The 27,508-nt window shown below is 44.1% G+C and overlaps 2 protein-coding genes across 2 annotated transcripts in view; one reads left to right on the forward strand and one right to left on the reverse strand.

Moving 5' to 3' along the window:
- Positions 1-2,829: 2,829 nt before the first annotated feature.
- On the reverse strand, positions 2,830-8,093 carry PEX26 (peroxisomal biogenesis factor 26). Its single transcript, XM_081880169.1, has 5 exons — positions 7,377-8,093; positions 6,302-6,442; positions 5,184-5,500; positions 4,228-4,374; positions 2,830-3,364 (listed from the first exon to the last, which is right to left on the reverse strand). The coding sequence occupies exons 1-5, from the start codon at positions 7,604-7,606 to the stop codon at positions 3,261-3,263; spliced, it is 939 nt and encodes a 312-aa protein (XP_081736295.1). The 5' UTR covers positions 7,607-8,093; the 3' UTR covers positions 2,830-3,260.
- Positions 8,094-8,229: 136 nt separating this feature from the next.
- MICAL3 (microtubule associated monooxygenase, calponin and LIM domain containing 3) overlaps positions 8,230-27,508 on the forward strand; it is a 213,191-nt gene continuing 193,912 nt past the window's right edge. Inside the window, exons 1-3 of the mRNA XM_081879580.1 lie at positions 8,230-8,335; positions 10,173-10,276; positions 12,577-12,714. The gene's annotated coding sequence lies outside the window, so the exon portion shown is untranslated. The remainder of the gene's footprint in view (positions 8,336-10,172; positions 10,277-12,576; positions 12,715-27,508) is intronic.

The raw sequence follows: 27,508 nt of genomic DNA on the forward strand, positions 1-27,508 counted from the left end.
ATACAACATTAAAATATTGAAACATTAAAATATTAAAATGCAGCCTCATCACAGGAGGAGAAAGGAAAAAGAAAAAAGAAAGAGGGGGAGGGAATCAAATTGGCTCCAAGCCTGGGCCCTGGTCTCATGAGGCAGAGCATTCCACCAGGCCGGAGCCAGTGTTGAAAAGGCCCTGGCTCTGGTTGAAGCTAATTTAACTTCCACTAGGGTGTTGTTATGTATGGACCTTGAGGCTCTCCATGGGGCATACCGGGAGAGGCGGTCCCGTAGGTATGAGGTCCCGTAGGCCTTTAAAGGGCTTTAAAGGTCAAAACCAGCACCTTAAATCTGACCCTGTACTCCACCGGGAGCCAGTGCAGCTGGAAAAGCACTGGTTAAATATGCTCCCATGGCAGAGACCCTGTGAGGAGCCTCGCTGCCGACCCTGGGATTAAGAGCATCATGCTATTCCTGCTGTCATCTGGTACTGCTGTTGCATTCATAACTTTTTTGCAGGTTTCACATAGGCATGTGGTTGGCTACTGTGAGAACTGGAGGTGGAGTTAGATAGGCCTTTGATCTGATCCAGCAAGGGCACTTCGTGTGCTGTTACCTGCTCATCCTGTTTTAATAGGTATGTTTTAGCTCCTTCAGCCTGAGGATGTGGATGAGGTGCTTGGAGGTGTTAGGCTGATCATCTGTCCTCTTGGCCCTTGCCCATCCTGACCCCTTAAGGCAGCCAGAGCAGGGCAGGTCAGTTGGATGGGGCAGGTTGTAAAGTATGGACTGAAGGAAGGAGTTGTAAGGCATTATCAAAGGAGCCTTCATCAGATCCCACCATCCTAGGCGATTACCTGCTGGTTTCCTATTTATGCTACTTGGGCAAAGTGCTCAACGTACAATCTTTATCCTTTGCAGTATGGTTTTGGCACTGAAATATCTGTCACACTAGCGGATTACCTGTGCTGTGAGCTGGACAAGGGGACTGCAAGCCAGTTGGACCTCGCAACAAGCTTTTAATACCATTGACCACCCCTTTGGGATGGGAGGCGCTGTTTAGCAGTGGCTGTAGTCTTACCTTGCAAATCAGTAGCTGAACAGGGCATTTAGAGATTCGTGTTTAATTTCTTGGCCTCTGCCCTACATCACAAAGGACTCCAGTGTGTCCCCTGTGTTATTTCACACCTGCATGAAACAGCTAGGAGGTTATCTGGTGTCAGTAATATGCTGTGGACACCCATCTCTAGCTTGCATTTCCTTCCTTCCGTCCAGGGAGGGTGTGCAGATCCTGAACTGCAACTTGAGAGCAGTGGTGGGTTGAATGTGGGCTAATGAGTTGATACTTTAAGCCAGACAAGACAGAGGCACTTCTGGATCAGTAGGAAAGCCAATCCAAGATTAGACACACACCTTTACTAGAAGGGATAGCAGTTTCCTTGAAAAACCAAGCTTGTGGTCTTGGGTGCTTCTGGACAATGACTGCAGCACACACTTTGCTGGGCTGCTGAAGTGTTTGGAAACTTCGGCCAGTGCCAAATGCAGCAGCTAGACTTGCGTTTTTGAGCCTATTAACTCCAGTTCTGCCTACCTGCTTGTTTCCAGCGCTTGCTCTTGCCCTTAAAGCCCTTTGAAAAGCTTCCCCACATTCGCTCTTTAAATCAAGGACATCAGAAGTTTAAAACAGCAGCTCTGGGTGGCTTACAAAACACCCTTTGCACTTGATAGCCATGTTCAAATATATAAAAGGATGTCACATAGAGGAGGGAGAAAGGTTGTTTTCTGCTGCTCCAGAGAAGCGGACACGGAGCAATGGTTCCAAACTACAAGAAAGAAGATTCCACCTAAACATTAGGAAGAACTTCCTGACAGTAAGAGCTGTTCGACAGTGGAATTTGCTGCCAAGGAGTGTGGTGGAGTCTCCTTCTTTGGAGGTGTTTAAGCAGAGGCTTGACAACCATATGTCAGGAGTGCTCTGATGGTGCTTCCTGCTTGGCAGGGGGTTGGACTCGATGGCCCTTGTGGTCTCTTCCAACTCTTCTATGATTCTATTCTATGATTCTATGCCCAATGGGCACCCAACAATCAGCTTGGCTGTCAAGCACTTGGGGACCCTAAGCAAGGGATTTTGACCAGACAGTTGAAGAATTTCAGCCTTCCATGTGAAGGAATTTCAGCCCACCCACTGTGATTTTCATCAGAGGCCTCACTCTGTCCTGTTGCCAGTGGAGGTTTGGTTAACCACATCATGGGGAAGAGTCCATTGGGTTGCACTGCTCAAATTATGGAACACCCTTCCTTGGCTGTCCTGATTAGTCCCCTTATTTGTCAAAACCTTTATTTTCTAGCAGCCTTTGGAGGATTTTTTTCCCTTTGCTGCTAAGAGTTGTAATGTGGCTAGCTTTGTTTTGCTCTCTGCTTCGTTTTATTACCTCTGTCCATTTGGATGATATCCACATGACACATTTGAAGCACATGGCTTCCCACTAGGAATCCTGGGAACTGTGGTTTGTGAAGGGTGCTGCAAAGTGCAGCTCTGTGAGGGGTAAACTACAGTTGCCAGGATTCTTTGGTGGGGGGGGGGGTCATGACTGTTAAAAGTGCTATAAATTTGCTTTAAACCAGGGTTTCCCAAACTTGGGTGTCCAGCTGTTTATGTGACTACAATTCCAATCATCCCTGACCACTGGTCCTGCTAGCTATGGATGATGGGAGTTGTAGTAAAAAAACCAGCCAGAGACCAGCCAGTTTGGGAAACTCTGCTTTAAACGAATGGTGTGGATGTGATCGCAGCTTGCAATCTGTCGGGGGACAGGGGCATTTCCTAACTGGGACCAAAAAGCAAGACGGAAGTGATTTAAATAAAATTAATGTTACAAATATACATATATAATACATAAATCAATATCACAGAATCAAAAATACAAAAAAAAAAATCAGCCTTAAACAGAAGCTCCAAGAACTCAGTTATAAAGATATCTAGTTGGCAAGTGTTTCTAAGTGATCATATACAAAGCCACCAAATTCCAACTATCTCATGTTTCTCCAAAAGCTATCTCCAAAAGCGATCTCCAAAGCTATCTTTATCAGTCCCATCATGACACAGTCATGACACAGCAGATACCCCGCCCAGATACTGCACCGCCACTATCCTTAATTCTCGAAGAAGTCTCTGCCTCACTGCAGGTGCTCTCTGAACAGCTGCAGTCACCTTCATTGACTTGCAAGTGGCTTCTCCGCGGTCCTCCAACAAGCACTGCTTCAGCATCAGGCAGTGGAGTCAGTTAGTCTTGAATTGGAGGCCTGGAGTGTGGAGAAAATGCAGCCAAGCGGGCTTGATGGAAAAGCTGGATTAGCCTGTTGAGGAAGGGCAGAGAAGTGGGAGATGCTGGAAAAGAGAAGAAGAAGAAGAAGAAGAAGAAGAAGAAGAAGAATTTACTGTATTTTGGGTTTTTATGGAAGCCGCCCAGAGTGGCTGGGGAGGCCCAGCCAGATGGGCGGGGTATAAATAATAAAATAATAATAATAATAATAATAATAATAATAATAATAATAATAATAATAATAATTAGAAGACTTTCATTTCTCATATCTACCCATAACAATAAGCAAATATTATTCACGACACTGGTCAAACATTCCTCCTCCAAATGTAAACACACAATGACCCAAGGCTTCTCGTACAACTAAAATAAACCACTCAGGTATCACATGCACCATACGTTTAAAACACTGTTGTATCACTTTAACAGCAACGGCTCCGCCCCCCAGCACCTGGGAACTGTAGTTCGTTAAGGTAGCTGAGAGTAGTTAGAAGACCCCTCAGAAAGCTACAATTCCCAGCACCTAAAACAAACTACCGTTCCCAGAAAGACTCCTTGCCTGAAACCCTGGTGAGCCATTGCCACAGCTAGATTGGCCACGAGTCTAACTCAGGAAGCTGTCGTATACTTGGTTCTTATGCAGCTACTCCCTGCCAGGCCTTCTACTCCTTTGCTCCTGGACCTCGGTTGAATTTGGGGCTCTCATTCCATCCCACTCCAGATACAGCAGACTTGACCATATCCCCAGCAGTCTGTGCTTTACAAGTCATTCCTGAAATCCCAAACATGGCCAAGCAGCACTGTGTGTCAATACAAACACACTGCCATTCCAGATACACCCCCACATAGGCTAAATATTTCACACAGTCACAGCTGGATACTTCTCCTTTCCCTTCCCCTCCCACTGTCTCCCCTCTCTCAAGTATACCTGGGTCAAGTCTCACGACAATGAGACACAACATGAAAGCAGCCAAGAGTGTCTTTCTGTAGGGGATGGAACACAGCTGGCCTGCCAAGGATCCCAGCACTCGACCCAGCTGTGCCAATATGGTCAACACCTTTTGGGATACCAAACCTGCAAAACAAAAGGAAGACGTTACACCAGGGAAAGTGGTGAGGAGGCACCGCTCAAAAGAAACTTTTAAAAGTTATTTCCAGAGACGATTCCATAAAAAATAACCTCCTTTCTCCCTTACAAGCTCTCCAGACACCACCGTTGTCATGTGAGGACTGTACAGCCAGCACCGATTTCTTGTGGCTGATCAAGGAAATGCTTTGGCCCCTTAGCAAACGCTTTATCTATGCTAATAGTAAAACGCAGTCAAGTTGTTGAAAGTGTGTCTCCTTCACCCAACAATTTCATTAAGCTGTCTGAATGCTGTAGGACTGCAATTCTCTTACTAGAATAATGGAACTGTAGAGTTGGAAGGGATCTCAAGAGTTATCTAGTCCAACCCCCAGCAATGCAGAAATCTCAGCTAAAGCATGGCCATTCAACCTCTGCTTAAAAACCACCAAGGAAGGTCAGTCCACAACCTCCCAAGGGAGACTGTTCCACTGTCAAACAGCTCTTACTGTCAGAAAGTTTTTCCTAAAGTTTAGTCGCCATTTCCTTTCTTGTAATTTGAATCCATTGGTTCGAGTCCTACCCTCCAGAGAAGGAGAAAACAAGCTTGTTCCATTTTCCATGCGACAGCTCTTCAGATATTTGAAGGTGGCTATCATATCTCCTCTCATTCTCCTCTTTTCCAGGCTAAACAATAACCACCTCCTTCAACCATTCCTCATAAGGCTTTGTTTCCAGATGGCAAGAAAATTTATATACTCCAGGCATCTATGGTTTCAGCTACAAAACACATAAGACTGCTTTTAAGAAAAGCCTACCCAACCGTTGCTTCCACACCATTTCTGGCCACTCCTCAGGAAGCTGGCGCTCCTCCTCTTCCTTCTGCAGCCACTGCTGCCTCTGCTCCTTAATGCTCTCATAGGCCTCCACCTGTTGCTCTTTGCTCAATGCTTTACAATCTCGGATTAGGTCCTCTGCCTCCGCAAAGAGCCTGAGCGGCAACAGCACATGGAACAGGTGCAGCTGAGCCAAGAGGCCGTAACTAGGCAGGTGCTGATTGGCTGAGGAATGTAACCAGTCTCTGGCAACTTCTAGCATCACATGAGGTTCTTCCACTTTACTATGCAGGAGGATGCTGAGAGGGAAACAATGCAATACCACCACTTTAATATTATTATAATGACACCGTTGTATTTGCATATTATTTTTCTTATGCATTCTCAAGAAAGCCCTTGACACAGAGGGAGCTAGTATAATTTAGTGCAGGGCTCTATCTGGCCCTCAGAACACTCTCCAAGCAACACGTCCTTCCCAGACACAATAATAATAATAGTAATAATAATAATTTATTATTTATACCCCGCCCATCTGGCTGGGTTTCCCCAGCCACTCTGGGAGGCTTCCAACAAAAGATTAAAAATACATTAAAACATCAGTCATTAAAAACGTCCCTAAACCGGGCTGCCTTCAGGTGTCTTCTAAATGTCAGATAGTTGTTTATTTCTTTGACATCTGATGGGAGAGCATTCCACAGGGCGGGCACCACCACCGAGAAGGCCCTCTGCCTGGTTCCCTGTAACTTCGCTTCTTGCAGTGAGGGACCCACCAGAAGGCCCTCAGCACTGGACCTCAGTGTCCGGGTTGAATGATGGGGGTGGAGACGCTCCTTCAGGAGAGATCATATGACTTACTGCATCTCCATACAAAAAAAAAAAAATCCATGCACACAGAAAACTTGTATGTCTGGCAGAAGACTCGGATGCAATGCCTCTTTCTCCCAGATATCTAATTTTCTGTATGCAGGGAACTGATCTGCATGAAGCTGCATTCAGCTATGCAAGCCCCCACCCGCAGCCTAAACTGGTACAGTCCAGTAACAGGCTTACCACCCCCCAAAATACAATAATATAACTGCGTCTATAAGAGCAGAACCCACCACAGCTCTAGAATTCTGGAAGGCCAACATTCAGGCTTGTGATAGTACTGAAGAATCCAAGGCAGGACTTCTCTCCATCGGTTCATCTCAGCCAAGGCCTGGATACCCACAGTGCATAAGGAGCATTTCAGTTCTTCAGAGCTGATTCAGAAAAGAGATGCACAAAATGTAATTATTATTACTATTATTATTATTATTACTATTATTATTAGAAATTAACCTCACTCTGCTGCTGAAAAGGACTCCCAGTGTGCCACACAAAGATCAGCAACAAGATTGGAAGTCTGGGGGCAAGGGCTATCTAAAAGGCATGACAGAAAAGGCAAAGGTATGGGGGGGGGGAGCAAACACAGACAGTAGTTCTTATTTACAAAGTTTTATAATAACCAGATGGTAATAGGTGAAGTTCGAGGAGGAGCAAGAAGTTGCTGTCTTCCAGCACAGCCAGTGGCCATTTTACCCTTCCCGTCCCTCTGCTGTAACTTGGTAAAATATATTTTTCTGTAAGAAACTGCATTCTTCTGCCATTTGTGCTAACAGGTACTGGAATAAATATCGTTATTTAATTCCCTTTAAAAGAACAACATCAATTCCAGGACTGGATTAAAGCAACTGGAGGCCACGGGCTAGGAGTTTAGTAAGTTTACAAAAGTATGGAATTATCAAAGACATTCACACAGAACATTCATAGGGGAATCACAGCTATGTTATAATCCTCACTTGTTCTCAAAATGTACTCTATAATGCTAGACTGTGATCCGAACACTGTATTGCTTCATGGCTGACTTTATTATTTGATTCTGAGCAGCATAAAACCTCCACGAACTTTACTAAATAGTAAGTACGCAATTGTGTAACTCTTACACAGTCATAGACACATAAACATTGTCTGTTTAATTTTACTAAGCAACTGGGCCTAGGTAATAAAATCTGCCTGGTTTTTTTATTTTAAAAAGGATGAGCCCCACCCCCTAGTTCATGGGCTGCAGGTAGCTCAGCACATACCTAAATCTGGCACTGATCAATCCCACTCTTCCCAGTTCTCACCCGACCTCTGCCTCAATTCAGCACTTACCTGTCAGCATCTTCATTCTCGGGGTCCTTCCTGAGGCTCTCGCAGCCTTTCTCGCACCTGTCCAGAGCAGCCGCGAAGTCCCTGTTCATCACCAGCAGATCTGCAGCCTCTTCCAGTAAGGAAGCTGCTTGGGACGCCACTGGAGACAGAGACACGGGCTCGCTGCTTCTTAAAAGGCTCCCTGCCCCGCCGATGCCAGCAAGCGCCACGGACAGGTCATTCCTCATCATCTCTAGGTGCTGGTTCTAAAACTCAACACTCCGACTGAGCTGCGCTATAGGCCTGGTTGCCTCGCGCGATCAGCAGCTTCAGGACAAAATATTATGCAGCACTCAACAATTTGGGGTTTTGTTTATTATTTTTAGCCCACTAACTCTTCTTCAGAGGCAGGCTATTCCCCTCTGCAGTCAGACACCGGCTAGAAAAGAGGGGCAGGCGTGTGTAGGAGGGGAAAAGCTAAGTAAAAAAGAAAATTGTCTTCGGTTGCACCATTCTTCAGAATCCAGAAGATCCCGACTGTCCAGATCTGCAGAATTGCACAATTGCAATTCTGAGGGTGCGGGTCCGCTTTCTATAAAAAGCCGTGTATCCTATCAAAAGCAAACGCAGTGCAGACCCCGCTCTCTTTCTAGGAAGCAAAGATCATCTCCCTGCACATTCTGCATAAAGAGCAACAAAAAATGCCACTGCCCCTAAACTGCTGTTCGGTCAGCAGCAGAACAGACGACTTCCTCGCTTTACCTGCGCGCCCGCAGTCACGCCGCAAGAGAGCATGACGGGAAATGTAGTCCCTCTCGCGTGAGAGGGAAAAGTCGACGGGAAAGGCTGACTGACGGGAGGCGGGACTGCGACAACCGGAAGGCAGCCCGTGGCAGGAAGTAACGTGGAGCAGGAGGGAGGGGGATTTAAGCTTAGTTCGTTGGCCTCCTCAATTCATAATGTCCGTCGTCGTTAATACAGTACGTAGTTGGAAATTTCTGAGGGTCTGGTTGGACCACTTGGTGATTTGTTTTTCTCTTGCCTGTTGTAGCAATTGTAATGCCCTGGGCTAGATGTGTAATGGATTTTAATTGCATTTTAATTCCTCCTTTTTTTACATTGTATTACAATTTGACTTTTGCAGAATTCAGTCGAAATAAATAAAAAAAAAGGTGCTACTGGACAATTTTTTAATTTTATTTATTTATTTTGACTGCGTTGGACCAACACGGCTACCTGCCTGAATGTAGAATTCAGGTTATTGCAAGTGTTCTTCACAGACATGCCATGGAACACCAGAACTCAGAACCCAGCTCGGTTTGGGAACACCAAACTCAGATACTTTTAAGGCATTACCTCCCCACCCCACTAACTGGTTTTAATGTATTGTTGCAAAAGCCCAATGCCTGCCAAGGAGTGGCCAGAGCGCATGGCATCACAGGCACACCTACAGGCTCTGCGGCCCTTCGAAGAACAGAAGACATGCGGAGGCTGTTGTGCTTTGGGAAACAGGGTTTATACACTTATTACACCTTCCATCTGCAGGGAGGGGGTCCCGATCTTACAGCATGGCCCAGAGCATTGCAGGCAGTATTTCCTTCATTGCCAAGATGGATCTCAGCCATTCTCCTTTCTTCTTCCCAGAGGCCCCTTGCCCTCCCCCAGAACAGTTACCTTGGCAACCCTCCAAATCTCCAGTCTCTGGTCACACCCGGGACAAGGAGTTGTCCTCAATGGCTCTCTGTTTTAATGCTCTGCTCTTCCCTCGGCCAGCCAGGCTGGTTTGAGTAAGGCAACCCAGGAATCGCCTTAGCAGCTTAAAGTCTCCCTGCATATCACAAAGAACCCAAAATCCTAGCATTTATTAATTTATAGGGTTTAGGGGGATTCCCCTCCCCCATTTCTATAATACCACCCCCTCCTTAGCAAAAGGCAGTCTTCCATGACTGTCCAACATGGTTACTACCAGCATTCCACTGTGCTTGAAAGATAGCAAAAAGTTACATCAAAAACACAAGAAAGTTACATTTAAAAACACAATAACAGTTCCTTTGTAAGTGGCCCCCAGCTTTCTGGATTCCTCCAAGCCTTTCTCCGTGAACAGAGTAATTTAAACAAAGCGCTTACTATCCCAACACCACAGCATGCACATAAACAAAAGACATCACAGCATTTCAAAATCATTGTTGAACTTGCAGGCACAATCTCTTTCTGGTCAGTTCACAGTTGCAAGAGCAGAAACCCCCACCACCTCTTCTTGTTGTAGTAGCTGGATTTTCCACAGAGTTTCTACTCTTGAGTAAAGCAAACACAGTTCTCAGTCCTTGTTGCTTAATTCACAGGTTCAGTCCTGGGGGCTTCCTATGCTTCTGGGGTCTCCCAGCAGATTGTATAGGAATGCCTCCCTCCTCTAGCCCCCCTAGGCTGCCACTGGGGGTACTAGCTACCGTGTTGGGGCTGTGGTTCTGTTCCCAGAGCCCCACAGTCTGGTCCCGCTGGTTGCTGGGCCACCCAGTACAGAGAATAGCTCTTGTATTTACACGTTGGCATTAAATATTTTGACCACAAGCCTTTTGTCTCTCGTTCAGAAAACCGCTTTCTTCAATATTAAAACAAACAATCAAACAAACCTCACACACAACACAGTCCGTATAAACCCCTCTAATTTAACCCTATTTCAGCAGGAGAAAGTTAAGTATATCAACAACATTCCCACAGAAGTCCATGTAATCAAGTCCAGGATGAAACAGAACAGCCTGCTCCTATAAGAGAAATGAATAGTAAAGTGTTTTTGTACTTTGTTCTTGTGTCCTGTAGGGTGCAGTGTGGAACTATGCAAGACCAACATCTTCAACTTCCAAGATAGCCACCCAAAACAGCAATTGGATATTAAGAGGCTTATTTGAATTCAAATACAGTAGGTAACCATCACTAATGCACAACCACATACAAAACAGCAAAATAACTTTTACTTTGAAATAAAATATTTAAAAAACCAAGTTGCATGGGAACCAAAGCACTAGCGAAGACGTTAGTATCCCAATTTTGGTAACCTATGTTTTTTTGTGGGGAGGAATGCAACTGCCATCAAGAATGCCCTTTGCAGTGCAATCTTATGCATGCTTACTCAGAAGTACAGTCTACTGTCTTCAACAGGGCTTATTCCCTGGTAAGTGTGTATAAAACCGTATCCTCAGTCTGGAATATGTTATTTGTGAATGCCGTTCATGTGGATGGGACAAGTGTATGGGAGCTCATTTTAAATCAAGTGATTTAAACCTGATTCAAAAAAACAAAACAAAGATAGACTAGGGAATAATCTCAAGGAGAATAAAATAATAGGAACATTCTGTAAGTGTACCATGACTTATTTTCTTATGTGAACTGGAAAATGCATTTACGCCCTGCTTTGACAAAAACTTATCATTTAGTCATTTTCTGACCACTTCCCATATGCGCTTTCAAAACCTGCTTAGAGGAAAGTTACATGAATCATAGAATTGTAGAGCTGGAGGGGTCCACAAGGGTCATCTAGTCCAACCCCCTGCAATGCAAGAATCTTTCACCCTGTCTCATACTCTACCAACTGAGCTATACATGAGAAACAACCCACAACAGGTAATGCAGTGAGAAATTAGATGGCTACCTCACATGGATTCAAAGCTCTCCACAAGAACTGGAAACCCGCAGGCTGAATTGGCTATTGGATTGTGGTGTTGGATACACAGCTCAGTGGTAGTGCCTATTCTTTGGATACAGAAATCCCCAGGTTCAGATCGCAAATTGCTTCCAGCTAAAAGGACTTACGGTGCTAAGTGCTGGGAGGAAACCTCTGCCCAGAGATTTGTTGTAGAAAAGTCTTCCCCAACTTGGCACTCTCCACATGTTTTGGACAACAACTATCATCCTTGAGCATTAGCCAAGCTAATTGGGGCTGATGGGAATTGGAGGCCAACATGGTTTGGAAGGCACCAGTTTGGGAAAGGCTGGAGTAGACAGGATTTGACTAGATCAGAGATAGAGAGACAAATGCTGCTGGACTTTGAACTCCCATTAGCTCCAGTTGGAATGGCCAGTGTCCCAAAACATCTGAAGGGCCACCAGTTCTCCATCCCTGGGACAGATAGACGAGTGGTGTCATTCGGCTAAAGAAAGCTTTAATGCATAAGACAATTCCAACTTTTCAGGCAGGGTATGACACACAAAATATAATTATGCATTATATTTTTATTCCAAAAAGCAACATTTCCTTATTAGGTTTGGATAGCTTACTTGTTATTGCTTTTTACTGCCTCTGAATTCTCCCCTCCTTTCCCCTCCCCACAACACATATTTCTGAAACTGAAGGCAGAAGGAAATTTGTTTGGACACACAATTTCCGCTTTCACTAAAAATAAGGACAAACTCTCCACATACTATATTTTCTGCTCATGGAGAGGGCTTGTGAAATACGAACAATACATAATAAACAGGAATAAGCAAGATTCCGATCCTAAACAACTGGTATAGCAAAGGTCACTAATAATACATTTTCTTTCGGCCACTCCCAGTTCACATCAGCAAGTCCATTCCTCAAGAAAATAATATATACTTGCATTACCTATTTTTTCACTGAAGTGGCAAACTCATGTTTACAAAACCCAAACCCTGTATTTGTGCTATTATATCTGCAGCTTGGAGCTCATAAATTTGTGTGGTTCTCCCTTCTATATAGAAAACAAGCATGTCGAGATGGATAGTCTGAAACCCTTTTACCTCACACCTTTTTCTGTTTTCAGGGGGCACATTCGTGTAAGAGAACTTAATAATTGGAAGAGTTCCCACCTGCAATCTGAAGTGGTACAGCCCAGACATGAGGCTACCACCTCAGTAAGAACAGGTCTTAGTCAATAGACCACTGTGAGAACAGAATGCTGGACTAAGACAGGCCTTTGGCCTGTTCCAACCTAATTATTATTATTTTCTTAAGAGCTGTTAGTATCTCTGCTGATAGTTGGTTTAACCCAGTTATAGTCTTAATCATTTCCAGTTCTATAGCAGTAAGTTCCAATTATCAGTACTCTGGGGGGAAAGCTTTAAAACTTGTCATTTTACATCCACTTCACTGGTTGCCCTCCAGCGTTATCAAATATGTGCTTCCTTTTTGTTATTTTTTCGAGTTACTAGTTTTACATTTCTCTCAACTTATTTAACCTTAGCTTTTTTATAAAAAGCAGAAAAGAATATTTCATATTGCTGTGTATGGAAGGCATTCCTCACTCCCTTGCTCACATTTTGTGATCTTGCATTTTGCTTAGTATCTTTGCTAAAAAAACCTCTGGACCAGAGTTGCCACAAGGTGCAGTAACCGAAGAAACCAGTGAGTAGAAGGAAAAGCTGGACCCTTTGCTGTACAACTGTTGTATGTGGTTTTAGTCACTCATTTGGTTTGGTTTTTAATGCCCCATCACCCAGTGCAGCTCAAGGGTATTTAGAAATATAGGCACATGCAGTAAGGCCTCCAGGACAAATCACCTCAAACGTTAATCCAGATCGGAACAGTACCGGTCACAGGGCCACAGGGTTGGGGGTGGGCTGTCTTCCGAGCTCCTGGCCTCTTCTGTGTTAGTGGGCTGCTAATTAGAGATTAGCAACACTAAGACTCTGAGCTGGAAGGAGCAACGCCACACAGCTAAGTTTGAAGAGAAAGAAATAGTCACAGCTTCTCATGTTGAAAAGAAGAGGCAGCCATAGCAATGTCATCAAGAGGGGTAGCACACCCTAAAACCAACTGAGAGGAGCATGAAAGACAGGTAGGGATCACGGAATTGTACTGTGTAGTTTGCAGGCATGTTTAGCTCATTGAATGCAAAACCCTGCTTTGCTTGATTGGAATGTTTTGGCTCTTTGAACTGAAGTCCAGGATGTATATTGGAGACCCTAATTGTTATTCATCGGCAACTATGAGAATGGATTGTTGTGATTAGCGCATGCTTGGCATACAATGTACAACTATGCCTTTCAGCTTGTAATGGGCCAGCAGTCTAATTCAATTAATTAATAGGGTCTGGATTGTCTTCCTTTCTTTGCTGTTGATAGTGGCCTAGTTCACCACATAACACTAAACCGTAATTTAGCAGCTAAATTTTAGCATTATGCAGCCAAGGCTCAATGAGCCCAACAAGGTGTTCATATGCTACCCCTCTCCTTTCCTGGCTGATTTCATAATCCAACTATGGTAGGCTTATTAGAAAACAGATGTGATGTTTGTTTGTTTTTTAAAAAACCAAGGATCCCTGGTTGAACTGTAATGCTAAACTGAGATACTTTAAAGTATCCCAACTAAACTTGGGAGATGTCCTTCTCCTAGCCATGTGGGATGAGGAGAGGGGAGGGAGAGCATGCTAGCCTGATGCTTCCCTCAAGCTTGTTACCGTCTATCCATGTAGCACTAAACCATGGTTTATCACTGCGTGCTAATAATGCAGCCAATCAGAGAAGCCTTTGGAATTACACTTTTCCACTCTATGTGTGGGACTCTCCTGACTGTTTTCTTTCTTGTTGTTGCTGTTGTTTCGTTTTGTGGGTATATCCTGCAACATTGGCACAATACTAGTGCATTAATGCATTAGTATAAAGGACCACCCACAAATCATTCCACTTTATTAGTTGTTCTGTGACGCTTCCCCAATATTCCCATACAACAAAAGCAGGACATAAAAAATAACCCAGATCATTTGTGGTGTGTGTGTGTGTGTGTGTGTGTATGTATAGGATTTCAGTCAAAAGTTGTGGAACATGCACTGATTGGGAACAAAGCAGTATGACTGTCCCAAAACCTTGAAGCTGTTAAGAGTATTGAAAGCAGGATATCACGCAACTGGCCTGATATCACCGTAAGCACAAATAATTATGACGGCACAATAAAAAGGACATCTGGAAAGACTTTACATCAAGCATGGGTTGGGTTAGATGCCTTGCACAAACCCTTCCAACTCTATGAAACAGTAAGAATAGTGAAGGCAAAGTCTTATCAGGATGTGGGCAGAGTAGACAATAGACTTGATAGACCATGAGCCAGATTTTGGTAAACCACCTAGCGCTGGAATTCTTACAAAGAGGGCTGCACTAATCTAATCCAGTGCACGGCATTTCTTTAAGCAAGAATGTACACTCAGGATCATTTGACACGGATTAGTTATGCCTTCACTATTAAGAGATTTTTGGTGTGCATGCCCTCTTGTTTTGCAAATTAAGAATGTGTTGGATAGATCTAGCCAACACCCAATTGTGTTCCCATTGGCATTCTTTCAGTTTCATCCATCCCAACCTTGTGCCTCCAGCTGTTTTTGAACTACAACTCCCATCATCCCTGACTAGCAAGACCAGTGGCAAGGGATGATGGGAATTGTAGTCCAAAAACAGCTGGAGGCACAAGGTTGGGAAACACTGGATTAAGAATAAGAGGAGCCCTGCTGGATCAGGCCAGTGGCCCTTCTAGGCCAGCATTTTATTCTCACAGTGGCCAGGCAGATGCCTGTGGGAAACTCGCAAGCAGGACCAGAGCACAAGAGTTCTATGCCCTCCTGCTGTTCCCAGAAAATGATATTCAGAAGCATCCTGTCTTGGGCTGTGGACAGTAGAGCATATCCTTCAGGATTAGTAGCCACTGATAGGCTTGTCCTCTATGAATGTTTCTAATCCTATTTTAAAGCCACCCAACATTCTTTTTTCCCTAAGCCTCTAGAGTTTCTAGCCCATTTGATCTGGTGGAAATGTCATCCAGTCTTTCGCCCTATAATACTCCGGTTCCTGCCCGGATTCTAATCTCTGCCGGCCACCACTATTTAAATTTTGTTGTGTATATACACTTCTCCACTTCCTTGCTCTTTTCATTGAAGTTCATCCGTGGTCCTCCTTTTACACTCAGATTTATTGGCAGGCTGCATGAATTAGCACTGTAGTATCTTTATTTACATTGTACAGATGGAATGTCAGAAGAGCTTAAAAGAACTCAGAAACCAAGAAGAAGCCAGGAGCCACTATTGCCTTCACTTACTATTGTTTCTCTTGCTGTCTGCCACCCATGAGGTGGTTAATGAAAGTCTGTTTTGCAAAAGCTGGCAGTTCTCTACGGTTGCTAGGATACATTGCAGGAAGGATCAGCTAATTAAAGATTGTTCTGATGATGAAATGTTTCTATATTCGTGTTCCATTGGTCAACGGCACTGTCACTAAGGTTTTCAGCTGGGGAATATCTGGATGGAATTCTGTAATTTACTGAATGCGTCTGCTGTGTATTGCTTGTGTTAGCTATCTAGAAGCAAGTCCTACTGGGATTCAAGAAAGGTAATTTCGGATTTCAGCCTTAAAGGCAGATTGAAAATATGTAGTGTTCAACCTGTGGGCACAAAATATATTTTTTTTTTGTTTTTTTTATAAATATTTATTAAGGTTTTTAAATATAAAACATAATAAACAATCTTACTTCTTTCACAACAATTTCATCACTTCTTTGGGCTCCCTCACGTCTCCCGCTCCCATTTACATCGTTAAAAAAATTTTTTCCAAACAAATTATCAACTTGTTTACAATCTCATGTCCACTCACACATATAATCTAGCGCTTCTTCCAAAAAGTTTTATATTTTCTTTAGTCTCACTTATCATCAAATTTAAATCTAGTTTAGTGGTGACCAGTTTTTTATAATCTAGCATCCTTCTTAACATTCAACCAAATTACAATGTTTTTGTAAATACATCTTGAATTTCTCCCAGTCTTCCTCCAACTTCTCTTCTCCCAGATCACGGATTCTGCCGGTCATCTCGGCCAGTTGCATATAGTCCATCAGCTGCATCTGCCACTCTTCCAGTGTGGGTAGATCTTGAGTTTTCCAGTTTTTTGCGATGAGAATCCTTGCTGCCGTTGTTGCATACATGAAAAATGTTCGATCCTTCTTTAACACCTTCTGGGGCACAAAATATATTTGGAAGTAGTTTATACATTTTTATAAGTCACATTTTGCATAAAGTCACATTTTTATAAGTCACATTTTGCATAAAGGCTCTTGCAGGCATAGAGGTCTACAAAGTACATCTTGAAAATCAGCCTTAATTTTAATTTTTAAAAACCCACCAAAACAAGTTTCTAGCCTTCATGCTTACTTACTGGAAGGTAAAACACAATCCACGTGGCTTTTTCTTTTAAGGCAGCAATCCTGTATTCATTTACCTGGAAATAAAATGCCTTGAACTCAACGGGTCTTACTTTTGAGTAGACTTGACTGCATGCTTTGGCATGTAAAACCACACTTTCTTTCTCCTTACCAGCCGGGTCTTCTTCCTCAAAAGGTGTTAGAGCAAAATTGGATACAGCTGCAACTGGGATTAGATTTCTAATTAGTTAACTGTCTCTGCACACAGTTGCATACTTTTCAGTGGGGGTGGGAAGGGCAGGGACAAGAAATCTGACCCTGACCTTCTTCTCCTACCTTTCAACTATAAGTGAAACCTGAGCTTCAAGGACAGAGGGTTCCTGCATACCTCTGTATACTCTGCATTAAAAGGAATGGAATTATGTGCAAAATATCCTACCCTCTGAAAAGAAGCCAAAATTCTGAGCCTTGGCTAAATAATGCAAGTAAAGCATGTTTGCGTAACAGTGCTTATTTTGCATAATTCAGATTGCTTCTGCTGGGTACTGGAAGTGCCAAATACAGCCCTGACTGAATACCCCTCCCTTCCTTGTCTCCTGGAAATCCTGCTCAATCCTCTGCCCCTCCCTGACTCCTGAAATCTCATCAACTATTATCCAAACAGTTTCAAGGTTATATTTGCAGTCTTAAGGGCTAAAAAGTTCCTGGGCTCTTTTTAATAAAAATTAAGCCTGCGATTCTCGGGATGCGCTTAGTAGCAATATCTGTGATTGCAATAGTCCAGTGTAAGAGCTGGCAACAGCTGCAGCTCGCTGGTCAAAGCTTAGAGGAAGGGTGAAGGTGGTAAGAGTGTTTACCTTGCATACAGAAGCTCCTAGGTTCCATCCCTGGCATCTCCTGGTCGGGAGACCCCTGCCTGCAACCCTGGAGAGCAGCTGCCAGTAAGAGTGGGCAACTCTGAGGTAGGCGGAACAAACTGCCTGATTCTCCTACAAGGAAAAAGCACACCAAGAACTCAAGCCAATGTAAGTTTCAATAGTATGAGTGGTCCCTACTCACAACTCAATAATCAATAGAAACAAAAACTAATCCATTCAAAAGTATGTATTATAATAAAGATTACAAACTCAAATAGAGATTACAAACTCTAACAGAGATTACAAACTCAAACTCAAAGACATATGTATAAAACTGTAATGGAGCTTGCAGATGGAGACTCAGTTTCAATCATTGAGCAGAAGTCAGTTATGGATTGGAAACCAAGACAGGGCCCTGTTTCGATGTATTCACCTTCATCAGCTGGAAGTATCAAATATTACATGAAAATACATTTAAATTCTAAATTATCATGAATTATACAACAGTCATAATGATTGAAACTGAGTCTCCATCTGCAAGCTGATAAATCATAAGGAGCAACATTATTGTTGAGTGAAAAGGAGAAAATCTTTGTAACGAATTACAGTTTTATACATATGTCTTTGAGTTTGTAATCTCTGTTAGAGTTTGTAATCTCTATTTGAGTTTGTAATATTTATTATAATACATACTTTTGAATGGATTAGTTTTTGTTTCTATTGATTATTGAGTTGTGAGTAGGGACCACTCCCACTATTGAAACTTACATTGGCTTGAGTTCTTGGTATGCTTTTTCCTTGATTCGCCTACAAGGCAGCTTCCTATGTTCCAAATGCAGCCAAAATGCCTACAGTTCTTTTTCAGCTTAAATGGAATTGGGGAGGAAGGTTAACATGTCATTTGGCAGAGAAGTGTTGCCCATGGTTCTGAAGTTCTCAAACAGTACTCTGAGTAGTCTGGAGGTGTTGGCTTCCGTATGGGGCTCATGCTCAATGTCTGCCTCACTCTTGACAGTCAAGTGACACTTAACATTGCACGCACTAGTTCCTTTTATCAGGAAACCCCATAAGGCATATCCTTGAAAGGCTGTTGAAATGTGGGTGCCATGAAAAAAGACCCATGTGATTTGGAGGCCACAGAGGCATGTTGGAGGAAAGGATTCACTAGCAGAATTCTTCTGTGTCTGTATGACTTCAATGGTCCCTTTATGGATTTCATGCTCAGCCCTGGGTCCAGTACTATCTTGACTGATGGAGTGGAAGTCAGGGAAACCAACACTAGGTGGAGCCTAAGCTAACGTTCGGCAAAGACAACTAATTCTGGCTTTGTCCTCCTCCTTCTCCATGCTGAGTTGCACAAGGATAAGGCTGAAACGAAGGAGGAGGAAGCTAACAGGCAGTACCTCCAGCTGGTGTTTGTAAATAAGTGGTTGTAACTAAGGAGGCAGGTGGGGGCAGAATAAAGTTGGTGTGGCAGTGCCCCATTTGCCCTAGCAGACCAACCTGCATGGCATGGAAGGAGCCCCTTTTCAGTTCTAGTACACTGTTTGTGTGAACATGGACTGTACGTGGTGCTTTTAAGTGGATGAGGAGAGAAGACTGTTGTAGCCATCATTGTTCAACCCTTAAATGAGGCCTGCTTGTATTGTGTGGCCCAATGAGCTAAATGCCAGCGTCCATCACCATGATAGAGTTAACTAAATTGTGCCTTACAGGATTTGAGCCTTAAAAGGGAGATGATGGTGACATTCACACATGACAGCCCATGAGTGTACAGTGTACTTGTGTACACAAATAACTGAGCTAAACACTCATAGTTTTTCACATGTTATATTCAACGAGTGTACAGTCTATGTACCTGTGCACACCACAAGTCAATAAATGTACACTCTTTCACGCAAACACTTGTACATTTCATTATTCTTATTTATCACATTTATTCTTATACCGCCTTTATCTTCCAAGGATCTCAAGGTGGTGTACAATGGTTCTCCTCATCCCCATTTCACCCCCACAACAACCCTGTGAGGTAGGTTAGGCTAAGAGATGGTGACTAGCCCAAGGTCACCCACTGAGCTTCTTGGCTGAGTGGGGATTCGAACCCTGCTCTCTATGTGTGGGGTGTGGGTGTGGGTGTATGTAAACAAGCCTATAGCATTACTGGGGAACTTGGGGGCAGGGCTAATTAGAACAAACCTTCTCTTGTGACCTTTTAGACTATTGACACTTTTTTGTACGGTACAGTATAACAATATTAGGAATCGTGTCCCATGTGTCATGGTAACCCCCCCCCCCTGGGAGAGTGAAAAAATGACAGCTCTGGCTCATTTCTTTTCCATTTGACTCGTCAACTCAGAACTAATCTTGGGTTAGCGGCAGTGGGCCAGACAAGGAGGAAAGCAGCTTTAAGAGGTTTTATCCTGTCTGGAACTGCCATTCACTGCTTCTGTGCCTCCGGAGAAACTCCCCGCCAGGGCCCTTTCAGACTCTCCCAGAAAGGATTACTACAACTTGGATCACACCTCTTGTTTTTTGCATATTTAACCCTTAAAGGATGTTCTGACAGGGCTAGAAGGGGCAAGAGGAATATCGTTTTCAGCACCATATTCTTATGGAGTTTCTTCTGTAAGGCAAAATTCCATTAAGGGATCACAGCTCTCTGGTCAACCCCAGTCTCTTTTTTCATTCTTAGTACAGTCATACCTCGGGTTGCGAATGTGATCCGTGCAGGAGGCATGTTTGCAACCTGCAGTGTTCGCAACCGCATGCGCATGACACGATTTGGCGCTTCTGCGCTTGCTTGTGACGTCATTTTGTGCTTCTGCACATGCGCGAGTGTCAAAACCCGGAAGTAACCTGTTCCAGTACTTCCGGGTTTGGCACGGTCCGCAACCCGAAAACGCACAACCCGCAGCATTCGCAACCCAAGGTATATCTGTACGACCCCCGTGAAAGCTATTAATGAGATACAAGCTTCCATCTCCTGGTCCAGAAGGTGTATTTACACATTTAACAATAACTTTCTTTTCTCTGGCCCCAGGCATCAAATCCATATTAAGATTTAGTGAAATTCTAACCATGTCTACTCAGTAGTACTGAATTCAACGGGGCTTACTCCCAGGTAAATTAGGGGTTAGGATTGCAACCTTGGTGTGCCATATGTATAATACTTGAGCTCAGCAAGGAAGATACTGTCTCCTTTGCTCTTTGTTAAACTTATTAGAGATGATTTTATTTTATTTTATTTTAGGCATCTATATACCACTTTTATCTTCCGAAGAGCTCAAGATGGTGTACAATGCTTCTCCTCTCTATTTCCTCCTCACAACAACCCTATGAGGTAGGTTAGGCTGAGAGGCAGTGACTGGCCCAAGGTCACCCAATGAGCTTCATGGCTGGAGCAAATGTTGTAAGTAATCTTATTTAAACAGCTTCAGGAAACTGCAGTGAAGCATTTGCTTGCCAGATTTGAATCTGTGTAACAAATGTGAACTTACACACTTCCCTGTACCCCTTCCCACCAACCCTACAGATAGCTCTTTCTGTTGCCAGCTGTTCCTGAGGATTTCCTCTCAGGAAAAAGGACTTCCACTTCCTACACATCTCCTAGAGCAGTGTTTCCCAACCTTTGGTCTCCAGCTGTTTTTGGACTACAATTCCCATCATCCCTGACCACTGGTCTTGCTAGCTAGGGATGATGGGAGTTGTAGTCCAAAAACAGCTGGAGACCAAAGGTTGGGAAACACTGTCCTAGAGAATGTATGTGAGCATTCTTCTTTGGCGATCACTTGTAACCAAGTAAGCTTGTCTTCCATGAACACAGTCTTAACAGTGAGTCTGTAAGTGACTGTGGAGGCCAAATCTGCATCCACACGTCCTTCCACAGAGGGGATATACTTTTCCGGGTGGGAGTTGATCACAGTGGGGTTTTTCCAAACATGCCTTCCTCTTAGCTCGTTTCTCCTTTTTGCCCTGCGTTTGTGCTTCTTCAAAGCCCATGACACCTTTGGTAAAGGCTGTTCTCCAATTGGAGCGCTCGAAGGCCAGTGTTTCCCAGTTGTCAGTGCTTTATACGCAGGCATCCCCAACCTTCGGCCCTCCAGATGTTTTGGACTACAATTCCCATCATCCCTGACCACTGGTCCTATTAGCTAGGGATCATGGGAGTTGTATGCCAAAACATCTGGAGGGCCGCAGATTGGGGGTGCCTGTTTATACCACTTTTTAATTATTTGCATTGAGAGCATCTTTAAACTGCTTTTGTTTATCCACTGGTATTTCGCTTTCCATTCTTAAGTTGGGAATAGAGTAGTTGCTTTGGAAGACGATAATCAGGCATCTGAACATGACCAGTCCAATGAAGTTGATGTTGAAGAATCATTGCTTCGACATTGGTGATCTTTACTTCTTCCAGTAGACTCACATTTGTTTGTCTGTCTTCCCAAGTGATGTGTAAAAATTTTTGGAGACATCTTTGAGTGAATCTTTCAAGGAGTTGGAGATGGTGTTTATAAGTGGTCCATGTTTCACAAGTGTACAGTAAAGTTGGTGATAGAAGCATTTTGGTTTCCCTGAGAATGTCCTGGTCCTCAAATACTCTGTGCTTCAATCAGGAGAAAGCTGCGCTCGCAGAGCTCAAGCAGTGCTGGAGATCCTATTAAGCAGGATTGCTTCCAAACGACTCCTAAGGACCATCTGCTTTCAGAGTTCCCTGATAACATCGAGGAACACTGGACAAAGCTAAAAACATCCATTATTGCAGCCTGTGAACAAACTATTGGATACCAAACCAAGAAACACCAGGACTGATTTGATGAGAATGACAGTGAGATTCAACGGATGATCAACAAGAAAAGGAAGACCTTTCAGATCTGGCAAAGAGATAGAAACTACGCCACTAAGGAAAAAAACCTATGCAAAAGCTGAAGTGCAAAGGGAAAAAATCCTATAGTATGTGAAAAGGGAAAAAAATAAAACTGGTTTCTACAGGCCTTGAAAGATACCCAATATCGGTAATAAATGCCCTGCTTCGGCTTTATTTTGCATCCAGAAAAGCTGTCAGGATTACTTCATGCTGAGAGAGTTCAGCTCCCCCTGTTTTTTGTCATTATGCTGAGGCACAGACGGTCTCCACCTGTTGTTGGTCACCAAAGTGCAGATTCTGAAAACAGATACCTGCAGTAAAACTGGAACCTGAGCCTGGCAACAGGAGGGAAATACTCTTAATTAGTATTGGGCAAAAGACCTTTCCATTTTGCAGCTTTCAAGCAGTTTTAAAATATACTTTGCAATGCGAATGGAAGAGGCCTTGAAAACTTCATCCATTGAGGTATTTCTAGGATCCCGTCCAGTTGTTTAGTAAAAATAAAATTCTGGGCATTAATATCTGAGGCTGCAATCCTATACACATTTACCTGGGAGTAACTCCCACTGAACTAAATGGGGCTTCCTTCTGAGTACAAATGTCTATGATTGCCCTGTTAAATTCCATTTCTTTCTCTGAGTCTTTATGGCTGTGAGCAGGTCAATTTAGCCCATCCTAATTATTTATCGTTTGCACATCAAGTAGTTCTGGTGCTTGATAAATAATAATGAGACGCTTGGCAGGACGCTTGGCAAACTTCTGAGTAGTATTAAATGTACTCTTGACCCGATTTTCTGGTACAAACCCCTGATAAATTACAGCCCTTATTTTGCCAGTTGGGAAGCTTTTTGTTTCAACTCAGGATGAATTGCTATAGTTGTCTGTCTGCAGGGTCCATCCCCAGCAATCAAATCTCTGGAAGTAAAATATTAGACAAGGGCATGGATTACTATTCTTGTTTACAGCATATGTAAATATGATGCACACACATGAGCTCTAACCATGCAAACCATTGAGAAGCCCCACTGTGTCCACCAAGCCTTATTTGCACAGGTAAATGTGCGCAGGAATGCAGCTTACCATATTGTGTCAGTACACAGCTTGTCATTTCAGACACTGCAGCTGGTGAGATTCACCACGAACTACTCATTTATTATAAGGCCATTATAATTTTCTAGTGAATCTTTACCCAAAAAGACATCTGTCTTGTTTGCTCTTAAATCAGTGTAGATTGGGCTATTGCAAAGCCCAGTACAGTATATACAAGCAGGCAGAGAAGCATATCCAGGCAGACAGCCAAACTATATATATATGTCATGCAGACGTGTGACATTCTCCTGGTTTTTATTTATGTTTTAATTAAACTCTCACAAGTTAGAGAGGTTCATTGCACCCATGCCCTGCTTATGGGTTTCCCACAGGTATCTGATTGGTCACTATGACAGAGAAGACAGTAAAGCCGTCTTTTTTTAGCAGAACACTTCTAACCGGGAAAGAGTTTAATAAGCAAGCACCAACAGATATTCCACAACTGACGTTTCCAGAAGTTGCCTTTTGCAGCTTTCATAATGCACCAGGAGAATGTTACACTGGAGGACAACTTGCAATATTTACTTTATCCCTGAGTGTTTCTGATGCGATAACAGAAATGTTCAAAGTGTTCCAGAGAGTGCCTATTTTCATGTGTGATAGCTTGGATGATACTACATTTATCATTCTAATTAGCCAGACCAGATGAACTTGGCAACAGTGCTTTTTCCATATTTCGGGGAAATTTGAGGCTCCTGAGCTTGGTGCTGATTCAGCATCCCTTTAGAACTGGCCCTTCAAATTGCCTTCCAGGAAAAAAAGAGCTTTTAAGCAGTACCAATACATGCAGATGGCGGTACAGATAGTGCCAACATTCCTGGATAACACAGCAGCATAACAAAGAGCTGGTTGTCTAGCCTATTGCCTTGCCTGCCACATCTCTGCTTGCTAGAGAGGCTGAGAACTCATTCCCTCCCTCACTGCAGACAGTTCTTGCAGCAAGAGCAAGGAAAACTTACTCAGAGCACTCAGCCCTGGCCAAACTCTGTTGGGGATGGAGGCTCTTGGCAGCTGGGTCTGATCCAGGCTTCTGCCTTTTGTTTCAGGGCATTTTCTCTCTTGGCACAGCTCAGAGGCTCTCAATGTTGTGCTTCAAGAGTCACGTGGTAAAATATTTGTACAGCTGTATGACGCTAGAGAGACACATCGGAGAGAAGAGATTGTCTCCTATTATTTAGAAGTACAAATCAGTGTTAACCCAAAGCAGAGCTCGCCTGTGCAGTCTCTCTGTACAAATCCAAAGCATCTCTGGTCCAACTGTTTACTGCACTCACCCATCCTCCCAGCGGAGCAAACGGTCACACATCTTGATGTTGTTATGGCCAGGCTAGTTCCAACATTAATAGTTCGGGAGCATCATCTTGCCTTTCCAGGCTTACTGACTCATTTAAGGTGGGCCCCAGGCAAGGGCAGCCTGAGAAATTATGCAGACTGGCTCAGGAGTGGAAGCTACTGTGAAAGTAGGGATTTGCAAGCACCCTGATGCTCAACCCCCAAAAAGGTCAAACTTTTGTGAGCATTTGCAAAGGTTTAAGAAAGATACTTGAGGTGTCTGCAACCTTCCCTGGCAGCCTTCCCTTTCCCAACCTGAACAACTTCTATAAAGCATGGGATTCCCCTGTGTTTGCTGATACTTCTCTCTTTTGTATGGGTGGTGCAGTTTTGGCTGCATGAGGATTGGCAGTCACCTCCACCCAGCCAAATCACTACTGTACAGTTTTCAGAGAGTAGCTAGAAGGAGGGGGCAGAAAAAGGTCCTCCTTTCCTTCCACTTTGCAGTTTTAATCTGAAATCTTAGGCGCAGTACTGTGCCCAGAGTTCAGAAAATGCTCATGCTAATGAAATTCCCTGCTGCAAAATGTGCCTAGAATAATGGGAGTGCTTGAAACTGAAGCACCTTGTATTTTATGTGTTCCTAAATGTGGCACTGTGGGTTAAACCACAGAGCCTAGGGCTTGCCGATCAGAAGGTCGGCGGTTTGAATCCCCACGATGGGGTGAGCTCCTGTTGCTCGGTCCCTGCTCCTGCCAACCTAGCAGTTCGAAAGCACGTCAAAGTGCAAGTAGATAAATAGGTACCGCTCCAGCGGGAAGGTAAACAGCATTTCCGCGCGCTGCTCTGGTTTGCCAGAAGCGGCTTAGTCATGCTGGCCACATGACCCCAGAAGCTGTACGCCGGCTCCCTCGGCCAGTAAAGCGAGATGAGCGCTGCAACCCCAGAGTCAGCCACGACTGGACCTAATGGTCAGGGGTCCCTTTACCTAAATGTGTAGCTTCGGAGCATACAGGGGGGAAACAGCTCGGTGATCTTCCCACGCACCTTCTTCAGAGTGACCCTAGGAGCCAATCCTCACCTCCGTTGACTCTGATTAGCTCCAATGAGCACAAAGAGTGAGAAGACTTCTCAGTGGCTAAAAAGCTCCCCTTTCCTGCTGATTGGGCAACTCTAGGACACTGAAGACAGGGTCCTTGCTGCAGAAATAGTAATGGGCCACTATACCTCTGGCTCTCTCTTCCACTGAGCTATGAGCTTTACAAATTGAGCTGTGCTGAGCCTTTACCCTGATTCAGATTAAGTCCCCAGCATTTCGTTTTCTCCATGTGGGCAGAAGCTGAGGAAGCAGCAGAAGACTTGAGGAAGCAAGAAAAATATATATATATTTGGAAGCACCCCTGCTTTTCTGCTCTGTGGCTGCAAACACATCTATATATGCACACACATTTTCTCTCTGCTGCTGCCAAAGAGCCAGCCGCTTCAGTGATGCTTCTGCTCCTTCAGCCACCACAACCTTTTGCTTGGGAAATCGTGCTGATGAGGCAGTTGATGAGAATGTTGCCGGCCATTAGCGGCTGTCACTTTTATGTCCTCCTTTGTGAGTGACGGGGCAGATGAGGCCTCTTGATCCCATTAGCCACCTCCGCAAGGTCCTTGGGACTGCTAAGGAGCTGTCGCTGCCAAGAAAACATCCACAGAGTGGTGATTCATGTGGGAGGGAGCCACAGGCACCAGCCACCTGCTGAGAACCCTGAGCATTTCTGGAGGCCCAAAGTGGTTCTAGGGACCATTGCAGAGCAACAACCCCATGCTTGCCACTGCATGTACCACAAACAGAGCCACAAGCAACCTTGGCTCTCCAATTAGTGTACATGTATGTGATCATGCGTACTTCCAAACACCTGTGGGTTTTTTTTAATGATGTTATGAGTTTGGCTCGCCATAATCTCTACATTCAGAATCTGTGCAAACTCATACATTTATGAAGTAAGCAAAGTTTGGTTAATTAAAAAACTAAGCCAAGTGGTGTTGCTTTCAGTTTAGGACAGGGATCGGCAAGGTTTTCCTCGCCTGGGCCAGTTCACTTCAGTGGAGATCCCTCCATGGGCTGGATTGCACAGGCACATGATCATGCGCGTCTGCGATTTCTGGCGTCTGCGTCGACACAATTTCTGGGGTCTGTGTCTCCGCAGACATAATTTCCAGCATCTGAGCATGCACAGACGCGATTTCCGGCACCACAGAAGCGAGTTGCCACGCTGTGTCGGTTTAGCGCAGCTCGCGGGGACTCACCGAGGCAGCTCAGTTTGGGGGTGGCTCGTGGGCCGGTTAAATGACCCCCAGGAGCTGCTTGTGGCCCGTGGGCCTTAGGTTGCCTACCCCTGGTTTAGGATCACAATCTCAGGCAGCTTCACATAGCTAGCTGGGGATAAGCCAAGCCCTTAATGAGACGAAAGGTGTTGATGGTGTGAGGTGACAGGAAAAGAGTGTCTTTAGCAAGGTGTGCTGGGAACATGAAGGGGGATCAATGAGAGATGCCCCCAATCTTCCCTTTCTGTGACACACTGAGTGACATTTTGGAGTCATTTTGGATTCCGGCACCGTCTTTTGGACATGCATCAATTGGCCATTTCCTGTACTCAGAACAGAACAGAGAAGTAAGCCTCACTTATTTCTGTGGCTAATAGCCAAGTAACTGTGCATAGGATTGCTGCCTTATATTATTAATGTGTTAATAATACAGTAGTTCCTCTGCTCTGATGGGGATCTCCTCTCATCCAGAAATATTTAGATTTATGTTCTCAGATACCTGCAACATTCTCACAAAGAAAATGGAGAATTCGCTCAGGGTTCTGCCTGGTTTTCTGCATATCAAATGATAGTGGGTGCTCCAGAGCCTCGAAAATAGGACACCCGGTATGAGAGGGGGAAAGTA

The sequence above is a fragment of the Podarcis erhardii genome, assembly GCF_964252035.2.
Source record: "Podarcis erhardii genome assembly, chromosome: 10".
Classification (NCBI taxonomy): Eukaryota; Metazoa; Chordata; class Lepidosauria; order Squamata; family Lacertidae; genus Podarcis; species Podarcis erhardii.